Source organism: Miniopterus schreibersii (genome assembly GCF_964146895.1).
Source record: "Miniopterus schreibersii genome assembly, chromosome: 2".
Taxonomy (NCBI): Eukaryota; Metazoa; Chordata; class Mammalia; order Chiroptera; family Miniopteridae; genus Miniopterus; species Miniopterus schreibersii.
The window spans coordinates 124,078,689-124,091,600 of record NC_138102.1 but is presented as its reverse complement, the minus strand read 5'-3'; the positions used below and the strand labels follow the sequence as shown (position 1 = coordinate 124,091,600).

Genomic DNA, 12,912 nt, shown 5'->3' with positions numbered 1-12,912 from the left:
TTAGGTGCTTCTAAATAACTCCACTGGCCTTCTTTAGTATAAACATTTCTACATAACTTGTGCGCTGATTCAATTCTAAATAATCTGGTTTTACCCACGTGCAATTAGAGGTCTTTCCGGTTTATCACTTCCCTGGACTCAGAATAGAATAGTAATTAAGGAATTTGACTTAAGGAGGCCTTGTGGGGTTTTTTTGCTTATGGGTTGTTTAATCTTGGAACAAAATGTAAGATTACAAAAAGGAATAAACCTAAGTATTTGTTATCAGTAGACAGAGCACTGAAAAACCTGCATTTATTTTCTCAAAACCAAATGCTAGGACATAGTTGTACTTAAAGACGAACCAATGGCATCAGACATTTGATTTGTTGGCTAATTACAACAGCCACATTTCAAAAATCTTTACATCAACCTAAAGAATTATTTCTAGTATCATGCTAGACCAAGTCTGCCTGGAACAGATTAGGTGAAATGTGTACGAAGACATATATACCACTTCTAGTACAAAATTTTTCAAAAAACACATGGAGAATATAATTTATATTTATAAAGAACAGCCGTATAAAATAAACACTCTTATAAAGAACAAAACGAAATCAGAGTATTATCTTTTTCTTTTTTCATCCTCACTGGAGGACTTTTTTCCATTGCTTTTCAGAGTGGAAGGGAGAGAAAGTATTACTTCTTCCACATAAGGCAACTAATGTCCTAGTATCTCAAAGTCCTTTACAAAAGGAGATAGCTTAGTAAGTTCTAGTTCAGGCCTTTTTTGTATGTATTACTTTTTTTTCTCCTTTTTTCTTTTCATCTGCTTCCATTTTAAGCTTAACTTCTTCAGCTGTAAGAGCTCCCAGTTTCTTGTTCTTTGCTTTCTTAACCTTTTCCTTGATGGCAGCCACATCAATTTTCATTTCAGTAAAAACTAGACAAATAAAAAACACAGTATGTGCAATTGTTTAGATTTTACCAAATAAACATAAAGAATATATGTTTAGAACAATAATTTCAGAACACTGTTATAATTGGAAGGCCATGTTATAAAATATAAAACCCCTGCTATTAGCCTAAAGGAAAGTCAGAAATTTCTTTAGGAGAAAAAAAATACTTTAAAAATACATTAGTAAAAGTATACATAAAAATGGCACTATACTTTAGCTATCTGAACCAATTACTAGATTGAACTACATTTCTCCCCCTTAAATCCTAATTGAAATTAGATTATTTTTACTTACAGTTTTTTTCCCATATTTTGGGACTTTAGGTTACTCATTAATATGCCAATTTTCCATCTTGCACATTAAAATAATTTGAAATTACATTTTTAAAGTTTTTATTTATTGATTTGAGAGATAGAGAGAAAAAAAAATCTATTTGTTGTTCCACTTATTTATGCATTCATTGGTTGATTCTTCTATGTGCCCTGACTGGGGATCGAACCCAGGACCTTGGCCTATTAGGACAGCGGTCTAACCAACTGATCTACTCGGCCAGGGCAAAATTACATTTCAAGAAGAGTATTACATGTAGCCCAGCAGTGTGGCTCAGTGGTTGAGGGTTGACCTATGAGCCAGGAAGTCACACTTAGATTCCCAGGTCAGGGCACATGCCCAGGATTCAGGCTCGGTCCCCAGTAGGGGGTGTGCAGGAGGCAGCTGATCAATGACTCTCATCATTAATGTTTCTATCTCTTTCTCCCTCTCCCTTCCTCTCTCTGAAATCAAGTTTCTATGAATTTTGCTATTAATGTTGTGAGCTAGACATAGTCTTACCTTTATTGCTTCCATTTTCTGTCGCTTTTATGACTTTCCTTCAGAAAGTATTCACCACGAGCCAGCTATTAATCAATCTGTTGAAATCAGTATTTACAATTACATCAGAAATAATGTAGATAAGAGTCATTTTCTAAGAAAGGAATGTCCATGAGGTAAAGACAGTGGTGTCAAAAATCTATTCGTTCATAAAAGGAGTGAGGAAAAACAGAAGGAGCTCTAAGCTGAAGGGGATATGAGCACAAAAGCATGGAGGTAGGACAGGAGGTGATGTGTCACAACAGACTGCTTTAAGTAGGGGGGAAGGCCAGCGATTCAGAAATACAGTAGGAGAGGAAACTGGAAAGATAGTTTTGAGGAAGCTTGAATGTCAGAAGAAGAATGTGGGACATGATTTAGAAATGACTGAAGTTTCTGAGAAGAGTGAAGAGAACAAAGCAGCAAAGGTAAGAGGAACGGAGAAGAGATAAAAGCCTGGAACTAAGGCAGTGGCATGCAACATGAAAACCAAGAATCGTCAGGATTTGGTGACTAATGAAACACTAGAGAAAGCTCCAGCTCATTCACTCACTATACAGTCGACATTGGTAACTGACTATCTTGTACGTACACAGCATTATATCTAAGGCAATGTTCTTGTTCTAAACTCTTCACAGCTGTAAGTTCCTTACAATTACTAATTCATTTAATCCTTGTTAACAATTCCTTGAGAATGGTGTCACTATCCCCATTTTATATATGGGGAAACTGAGGCATGCATGGTTTAATAAGTGATTAGCAAACAGGTGGCAGAATAAATCAACTGAGAATCACTGTTTCAAGAAGCTTACAGTTTAGGGGAAAAAGGTGAGACGACTGCTAACGATAGGACAGGCCACGAGAGGTACAGCAGGTGCACGGAACACGCGTCAGTCCCTGGATCCATCACTTCCCCCAACTACCAGTTTCTTTCTGGCTTCACCTTCTCCCCTTTCCAGAGGAAACCTCATGACCCAACTCTTCCCCTGTTTTTTCCACCACGATGGCCACCATTTCTTTTTCCCTTTGACCTTTCATCAAACCTTCCCCCCCAAATCGTCATACACAGGGCTGGTGAAGACAGACAGCATCCCGAAAGGGAGGGGTTACATGCTGAGCACAAAGAACGAGCAGGAAGGGAAGAGTCTCCAAGAGAGGGAATAATGAGCCAGAACCCGCAGGAGACAGGTGAAGACGGAACTAAAGGAGCAGGTAAAGGAAGGAGTGACACAGATGGGAAAATTCAGGTAAGAGGAGGAAGTTGAAAGAGTTTTTGCCTGATGGTCTCAAATATTTCAGTAAAATAAAGTTCAGTGTCATCTGCTAAGAGTGGGAGGGTGCCTGGAAAATTAAGAACTGCCAGACAATACTGAGGACCTATCTGAGATTGGTAACATAAATTGATCATAAATATAATCCAAAGGCATGACCTTCTCTACCTATGTGTGGTAGCCACATTACAGCAAAAAAGTCAAGTTTTAGGACTAATCCAAGTTTAAGAGTTTTGCTGGGCAGGTGTGATGGAAGGAAAAGGGAGCATGAAAGAAAATGATGGGCAAGATGGAAAAGGACATTTTGGAAAGGAAATGAAACCAGAAAACAGTTGACGAAATGAGAGGCATTCGTAACTTAGAGAAAGGATAGGTTTTAGAATTTAAGATTTCAAAACTGGAGCAGTCATGTAGCTCATGGTCATAGGAACGATGCTAAAGCAAAGTAGAGAGCATTTTGAGCTAAATCACTGAATTTTTATCCATGGAACATTTACAGTGGCTGCAGGAATATAAGCGACACCAACCACCTTAACATAATTTACACGCACAGTGTGAAGTCCTCCCACCCCCATGCACTTTGCTCAAAATAAGCTTATTTACAGTTACCTTCAGTTTCTTATATTGCTACACACACACACAGCAATTCCACTTAAAATACCCTCAATAAAGTTTTAGACAAAATTGATTATAACAGTTTCCCCCTCAAGTAATGAAACTCAACATTTAATACTGACCTGACTTTCTGGCTGTGGTGGTGGGAGTGGCGTATACTCTTTCTTGACAGTTTTTTTCTTTGGTTCCTTGCATTTGTTCACATTTTTGTGCTTGAACTATGACAAAAATCTTCCCCAATTTTGTGATCTTAATTCAGAATCTTTTGCCAACTCTCATTTAATCATTAAGGTCTTTAGTCATGCAATATACAAATGATGTAAAAATGTTAATTTCAAAAGTCATATATTTGTCCAACTAAGACATAAATATTATTCTTATAAATAGCTCTTAGTCTCTTCAGTAGGAGTAAAGCAATTCCTTAAAGACAAGAATATGTAACTTCGATTTTTAACCAAGCATCAGAAAACCATTAGAAACTTAGATTAATTTATAATTATTAAAATAGAGATGAAAATGAGACTCACTCAGCTTTTTAACCATTACTTCATAAATCCTTCAAATTCAACTTAAAAGCAGGGAGAGTTCTTAATAATATTCCCTGCAAGCGGGAAGCTTTCAGTAGCACCTGAAATATCAGAGGGGGAAAAAAAGCAAACTTTCTCATGATCAGACAAAACAAATATTCTCACATTTCCTCCCCTCCATCTGAATTTTATAGACACTGGAACATGAAGATGCAAATCAGGCATCAGGTGCACGACTCTCTCTTTATCTTTAATGTCCCAATGTAACTCAAAATTGTTCTCCTACCCCAATCTAACACATTCATTTAAACTTTACTTCATCAAATTTAAGTGGACTGTTAAACAAATACCCATCATAAAACAGCTCATTATACCATGGTTACACTTCCAAGAACAGTCACGAACTTTGTGCACACAGGGATGTAACAGATCTCTCTCAAAAGGCTAATATACAAAACAGATAAAGCAGAGCTATTTTGGGTAAACTAAACAATTTGAGTGTTAAATTTTAAAAAAAGGTTATAATGCAATCTGAAATATTCCAGGCTTTATTTAATAGAAAAAGGCAGAATTCTGAAAAATCACATCTTTAAATATAGTACATGGGCTCACAATCTAAAACAGGATTGATACCATCTACAACAAATCCTGTGAAGCTTTTCTTTGTATTAGAACTATTTAATACATTACCAGTGTCCCTGTCAATAGTGGGCTCTTCAGTAGACCTAAGCTTCCAAGGAAGAAACTACAGGACTGGGTAGAGTTGAGTGGACTGAACTCTACCTCTAATTTACACCAAACAGCTCTGCTTTATCTTTTTGGTCTATTAGACTTTCATAAAAAATTTAATTTCAAGAAAGGTTTCTGTAGCTATAAGAAGTCTGACAACCACTGTTATAGCAATATATAATTGACACTCATTTTAACATTATAAATTGGATGAATATTCTTCATTGTATCTAGGACTACTTTTGGAACCTGAAATTTGCAAAGAAAAGTGAATTAGTCACTTACAAAGATTTTAATGAACCAGGTAGAAGGCAGAAGGGGATTACTGTATTGCAAAATATCCTACAAACCAGGCAAAGGCTGCCTAATTGAATAAACAGTTCTTTTGACTGCTCTTAGTGGCTGCTAGATCTTCCATAAGAGTCAACCCTGGATACAATGATGTTACTCAATTGTAAGGCTAAAATGTGACACATGGAACTAGTGTAACACTCTGGAACTGCATTTTGGGAGAAGAGAGCTGGAGTCAGAGTCAGAAAATGTGGGCTCAAATAATAGGACTGCTACTTTATATGGGAAAGCCACTTAATTTTCCTGTTCCAGCTTTCTTATTTGTACTGTGGAAACGAAAATACCTCAAGGGTCTGTTGTAAGAGCTGAATAATATAGACTTTCTAGAACTATAAATTCAATGCATTTAATTCAATGCATTTAAATTCAATGCATTTAAGGTATTATTGCCCCACTAGAAAAGAGCAGATCATTTACAAGAATGAAGTTCAACAGAGCTCTACTAAAGGCCCTGGAAAGGAAGAAGCAGGACCTCCCAGCCACATCCAGAAAACAGCATTCAAGGGAGTTAACTGAGACAGTATCTTGTCGACAGACGTCCTCATAACAAATTAAAAAATATGTTCATGAAAACATTAAATAAACATTATAATAAATTCAAACAAAAGAAAATGTTTCTTAAAGGAAAAGTTTTCAGAGTTTGACCTCTACTGTCTATATCTGGTTCCTGCAAATAACATCTGTTCAGTTCCCTAATGTTTGAGCACATGTAACTGCATCATGTTTCTCATATGTGCTAGAGACTAAGAGCTTAAATACCCTTTTAACATTTGTAGTGGAAGGAGTGATGCAGTGATGGTATGCAGACCTTTTCATTGAGAAATGGGTGTCTATAATTATTAAAAGCTTGGCCATAACATGTTAGGGTCCAGGAGTGATGACTCCATCAAATTCCATGAAGTACAAAGTATTTACTAATGGGAAATCAAACAAAGCACATTCTAAAAAAATATAATAATCATAAAACATTATGGCTAAATTGTTTAATTTATTCTCTGCTGAAAATTAACTAAAGATAGTAAGTAGTTCTCACCTCTTTCAAGCCACTAAAAGATACAGTAGCTGATACCATGTTTCCCTGAACCTTAATATAAGTTTGTTAAGAGTTCCAATGCCTATATCAAAAGAACAGTAAGTTGAAATTCAGTTGAAATACAATGAAAAACTAATGACAGAGAAGATCCTCAAGTTTTCTACAGATAAAAAGTAATTTCAATGTAGATCCTTTGGGACCAATAAGCCGCAGTCTTCTTTTTACAAATCTTTCGTTACTTCTTACTAAAGAATCTATTTTTATGATGTTGCATGCAACATCATCCTGAAGAATTCGTACTGCCTTTTGGAAAAATAAATATTCCACCAATATTCTTTACAAATACATTTCTTTTCAAATCCCACACTGATATCTAAGCAGAATAATGAAAACTCTATGCAGAGAGGGAGGGAGGAGGGGAGGCAGGGATGGATGGATGCAGTGCTGTATGTTATCTCTAATGGCACAAATAAAGCAAAATCTCTGTAATTGTAAATTTACCTGTTTGAATGAAACACTCCTTGCTAACAGTTTTATTAGGTCTCTGGTCCTAATGATGATATAGGAATCAAAAGTCTTCTTTGTTGTACAAATAGTTATGCTGTTCTCGATCAGGTGCAGGGCTGTATTAATGTGCTACAGAAAGGAAAGAGCAAACAAGCAGCTGTCCAAAAATTAATTCAATTTTAGATACTTATAAAACCTATCCTAATCTAATTATTAATTACTGTGAATTAATTTCTCTCTAAAATTCTATCAACTCCCTCCACGAAGAAGCTAGATAGTTAATATGAAAAATGCTTGGTTACTTTCATACTTCAAAGAATACAGAAAGTTGGGCAATTGAAATCATTATATTTACTTGGCTTTCGAAAACTTTGTAGTTGCTGGAATAAAGATAATCTCTAGTTTAAAAATATGTATCAATCCAAATCAGGCTATACTTAACACCTAAGGTAAAAATGCAAAGCTATATAGCTTCCCTATCCTGGACCTGACTCTACTCCACTATCTGCTCCTTAGGGTAAGAATGGACTTCTCTTTCCAACTTTCTTCAAGCTGGTTTGTATTAGCTAAATATAAACAAAGTAAAAACAAATTATCATAAGTTCGGAAAGAAGCAGTAATTGGAAAATTACGCATCAACTTTCAGTAGAAAGAACCACATTTCAACAAAGCAAATAAAAATCCTATTTTTTGATATGTGAGCATATTCTGAATAATATTTCAATATAATGAGTGATGAACTATTCAACATTAGGCTGGGTCTCTATGAGTTTATGGGTGAGAGAGAGTCCCAGATGTAGACAGCTGTAAAACACTGCTTGCAGTTTGCCGAGCCATCCTCATACCCAATGGGCACAAAAGACTCCAGAACAGTCCCTCAGCTTGAGAAATTTTATGTCACAACCTAGTACACATATACATATATACACATATAAATGAACCAAAAGCTTCATAAAATGATCCTTACCACATGTGATACATTCATTTTTTAAAGACTCATTATAACCACAAAATTGATTTCTGGATCCACTAATGGATTTCAACCCAGTTTGAAAACAAAAACAAATACACCCTCTAGGGGCATGGCAGTAGCATCAAGCGGGGAAGTTGGCACATCCACACCTTTCATTTAAAATGAAAATTAAGCAATTAGACAGGAACATGCCTTGACTCAAACTATACAGGTACACGGCAACCATCGTAGCACAGAGCAGGCATTCTGAAACTTGCAGTTCACAGATGAGTTTCAGACAGTCTATGAAACCCCTACAATTTTAAAGGCATGTGAATTTTTTAAAGTACTCTACTACTCACAAAATTAAAAACAAATGGATTACAAGAATAAAGCTTATCTAGGCTGTTTAAAATGCCAAAAGAAACAAATTAACCAATTATACTGGCACCTTAAAAAAAATCCACCAGGATACACACACTTAAAAGTAAAGGTATGCCCTGGCCAGTGTGGCTCAGCAGTTGGAGCATCAGCCCACACATCAAAGGGTGGAGGGTTTGATTCCCGGTCAAGGGCGTGTACTTGGGTTGCACGCTTGATCCCCAGCCCTAGTCCAGGTGCACATGGGAGGCAACCAATTGATGTGTCTCTCTCACGTCGATGTTTTTTTACTCTCTCTCCTCTGTCTCTCTCCCCCTCCCTCCCTTCTTTCTATTCTCTCTGAAAAGCAATGCAAAAAAATATCCTCCGGTGAGGGTTAACAACAACAACAAAAATAACAAAAAAAAAGTGAAGGTATGAGCAGGAGCAAAACCTCAAAGAAATACATAAAATATGTATACATGGTCACTCAAGGCTTTCTGTACCAACAGCCAGCACTCAAGGAAGCCTCTCTATACAGGGTAGTTTACAGTTGCATCGTGACATTCTTGAGTTAATAAAGCTATTGTAATAATCATAACTTGCATGTCTTTTTTCATATGATCTACTATAAACCTACTTCTGCCAACCTCTGTATTTCGGGAACACAGTTGCAAAACTGCTCTCCTCGAAGTCTTCTGCGATTGTCCTCTTTGGAAAAACCTTGTTCCTTCCAACCATCAGGAACAGTGAAGGGTTCTGCTTCATCTACAGGAAAAAAATTATACATCAGATTTTAACCTACTTTTGGACATTGACAAGCTTCTAATATTCTCCTTGTATTTCCTCTTTCTGAGCTTTTTAGATTATTCAACAAAGAACAGGCCTCTATCATTATCAACACACTGTATTAAAATTATTTGTACATTTCTGTCTCTCATAAAACAAAAAGGGCAGGGGCCCTCCTTGGATCCACACTAATTAGCATATGCCTGACAGATAGTGGGTAATAAGTAACTTCCACTGGACTACACAGTGTTGAATTAAAGATTCAAATACCATTTTGTTTACAAGACTATTTTAAATACTGTATAAATAATCTTTCAAATTTTACTGAAGCGAAGCCTGAGTATGTGCATGTATATATGCATGTACTATATTTGTGTGTATGTGCATGTGCATAAAACTTTTAAAAGCTGATACTCTGGTGTACACCTTCAGTTAATAATCACTGGTATAGGGTCTTACGTTTTCCAAAAAGTTTTCATGCGCCTTATGTCTGTATATCCATCATGACAACTATGAGAGGTAGGAAGAACCAGTTTTATTTTTCCCATTTTATAAAAGACATTCAGTCCAAAAAGATTTGTGACTTGCCTAAGGGGACATAAAGGTCTTTCACTGAAACAAAGTGTCTCTGAACGGCTGTAAATTATCTCCCACATCATTTATTAAAACTCCTGTTCCTGGATATTAGGTACCTCTTAAATCCAATAGCTGTATCTTTAGTCAGTATCACTCAAAGGTATGATCCATAGGTCTGCAGCATGAGCATACACTGCAAGTGTGTTAGAAATGCAATTCTTGGCCTCCACCCCAGACCTACTGAATCTGGATCTCTGGAATGAGGCCTAAGAATCTCTGGGTTTTTTGTTTTTTTAATCCTCACCTAAAGACACTTTTTCCATTGTTTTTTAGTGAGAGTGGAAGGGGGAGAGGGAAAGAGAAACATCAGTGTGAGAGAAACACATCAATTGGTTGCCTCCCACACTCACCCAGACCCAGCACGAGCGGTGGATCAAGCCTGCAACCGAGGCACGTGCCCTCGGCCGGAACCCTTTAGTCCACAGGCGAACACTCGAACCACTGAACCTACCTGGCTACGGCAAGAATCTCTGTTTTAACAATCTCCTCAGGAGATTCTTATGCACACTCAAGTTTGAGAAGTTGGTCTTCATAGTCCATGTTACCCACCCCAGTCAGGTAAACCTGCTTTCTGTTTCTTATACTGACATTCACTTTGCTATTTCTGGTTCAAATCACAGAGAATTAGCTAGTCTTCATATATCATTCACTTCTCAATGCCCTAAAAAAAAGCCCTCAAAATCTACAACTGTCATTACTTAAAATGCACATCTGACCAAGTCCTTACCCAATTTAAACATTTTAATGGCTATGCATTAAAAAACTGGCAAAAAATATATAGGAGTTTCACAACAGAGGAAGTACAAATAGCCCCCAACACATGTGAAAATTGTGCAACCTCATTAGTAATACAAAAAAGTTCAAATTAAGGCCCTAACTAGATACCATTTCATACTTATCAAAGTGACAGAAATTCAGATAATATCAAGCGTTACTATGGATGTAGAGCAATGAGAACTCTTATCCCCTACTAATGGGAGTATAAAACTGGCACAAACCCTTTGGAAAAGAATTAGCACCACCCGCACATACCCTACACGTCAAGTACATAACCTAGAGAAACTCTTGGCCACGTAAACCAACAGTTATGTACAAAGATGTTAATAGCAGCATTGTTTATAATAGCAAACAATGGAAACAATGCGAATGTTCACCAATGTTAGAATGGAAATATAAATCAGCATATAATACAAGTGAACACCATATAGCAGCGAAAATAGTAAACTACAGCTTCAAGTGTTGCCCTCATTAAATAACAAAAACAAAGTTAAGTCTAAGAAGGCACAGAACCACGCCTACAGTCCTCTCTCATTCACATAAAATTCGAAAACAGGCAAATTAAACTGCTTTGTGCATAGATAGATTATGAAGAAAAAGAACAGAATGATCGACATGTTTTAGGACGGTTACTTCATGTCTCAGAAAGAAGAATATGATATTGAGAGGTGCTTGTCGGGGGCTTTTGGGGTCTGAGCGCGCCTTTCCCGCGTGTTGGTTTTATTAAGCAAGCTGTACATACATATACTGCACCCCGCTCTGTGCGTTCATAATTAACAACAAAACCAAAACACCTTTAATAACTTCCTAGTGCCTTTAGAATGAGCGTTCAAGGTGGGTAACACTTCCAATAATGGCTGCCGAGGCCCTGGGCTATTTCTCTAGTCTCTCTTCCTGTCACTCACACTGAAGAAAACGGATAAAACCAGAACAAAAGCAAACGAGACAGTAACGTAAAAGCAGGACAGTCTGAAGAGGAGGAGCCGTTGCTGTCTCACGTTTTAGCAATCTAACGGAAATAACTACATAGCTTCCATAAGTTCTTCACGAACCGACAAGCTGGCGTTCAGAGCGGCCCTCGCGCCTCCCCTCACCACCGTCGGCCTCCCCCCTCCGCAGCCTGTGCTCACACACACCACCGCCTCCCGCTCCCGGGCACCCTTCCTCTGGCCAAAGGCTTCCAGCCACCGCCGCCGGCCTAAGGCCCGCCCTCCGCAACCCCGTAATCCTCGTCATTCTACCGGAGACGAATCCCGCAACACCTCCACCTGGCCCGGGGCCTTCAGCAAAAGCGATTGGTTAGAAACACGCGACCGACACCGTATCCGCAGGCCCGGCCGGCAACCCTAAAAACCAGCTATGACAGGCACTCAACTTTAGAGAACAGACTCTAGGCGGCGTTACACGTTCTCAGCAAGCGAAGGAAGCCATCGCAAGTCAACATCCAAACCCAGGCTTCGGTTCTCATTACCTCGATTTTCGAGCTTCGGCTTCTGGTAACGAAATGCACTTTTCCCAGCCGCCGTGGCCGGCCCGTTCTGTTTGGAGGGCGCCATCTTCCTTGTGTCCGGAAGTGGAACGGCTCTTAAATTTTTCCGGCTAAAGTCCCGGTACTCGAGTTCCGTGTAACTTTGACGAGGACCCCTGCGCCGTCTCCGAGCGTGCCTACGCCAGAACCCGCGGATTTGTCAAAACTACAGCGCTTCTCTTACGTGGCCAATGGGGAGCCAGAGGCTTTTCCCCAGGATGCACTGCAACCGTGGAGTTTGACTGCACGCTGGGAATTGTAGTCCAGCATTGTGAGCAAGTTGGAGACGGGTTTTGACTCATTTTCCTCTGGCCTCAGAGTCTAATGCCGGACGACCCACTCTAGGATTTGGCCGCATGGAGTATCGGGACTGTCACTCATTCAGTAAATATTTATATGAGAGTCAAAGATGTGTTGGGCGTTGGGAGGAGGTGCTAATATGAGAATACATGGTTCTCAATGGCAAGAAGTGGCAGTAATAGTTACCATTACTTTGTGCAAGGTGCTTTATGTGCATTACATCTAATCCTTAAAACCAAAGTTATGAAGTGAGAAAACTAAAGTTAAAACAAAATGAGACTGAGAATTTTTTTTTAATTTTTGAAGGTGAGTTTTCAAAAGTCCTCGTTTTTGATGGTAATTGTCTAGGGTCTTGGTATTTCTCTAAGTCAGCGGGACAGTAATTAAGCAGCACTTCTGAAGAATTCACCTAGCCTAAGATTCCCCAAAATGACTAACTCCAGGCTACCCCAGCACTGCATATGGCTGACTTCAAGATGTGAGGTTCATCACTACTACAAAGCTCTGCACCTCTAGGCATCTCAAAGTTCTTAGGCTCGCTAGAGATAACACTTCCTTTGATGATTGGCCTTATTGCTTGCCATTTAAAATGTTTTCTACAGCACAAATAGAAAAATCTTTCATAAATTCCTTGTATCAGTGAAACGGGAAACAATGATCTGAAACCCACCCCTTTGTACTTCTATAAAAGATTCTTATGAGGTACATGTGGAAAACAGATTGTTAAGAGATAGAAGATCCTAAGACACA

General features: G+C 38.4%; 1 protein-coding gene across 1 annotated transcript; it reads right to left on the bottom strand.

The window, feature by feature from the left end:
- Nucleotides 1–184: 184 nt before the first annotated feature.
- On the bottom strand, nt 185–12,132 carry KRR1 (KRR1 small subunit processome component homolog; the record flags this gene model as incomplete). The annotated part of the gene is made up of 8 exons (XM_081127766.1): nt 185–922; nt 1,770–1,846; nt 3,796–3,966; nt 4,201–4,301; nt 6,815–6,949; nt 8,773–8,900; nt 11,806–11,999; nt 12,047–12,132. 5 exons carry the CDS (start codon nt 12,130–12,132, stop codon nt 4,221–4,223), a joined length of 624 nt encoding a protein of 207 aa, XP_080983892.1. The 3' UTR covers nt 185–922; nt 1,770–1,846; nt 3,796–3,966; nt 4,201–4,220.
- Nucleotides 12,133–12,912: the final 780 nt, after the last annotated feature.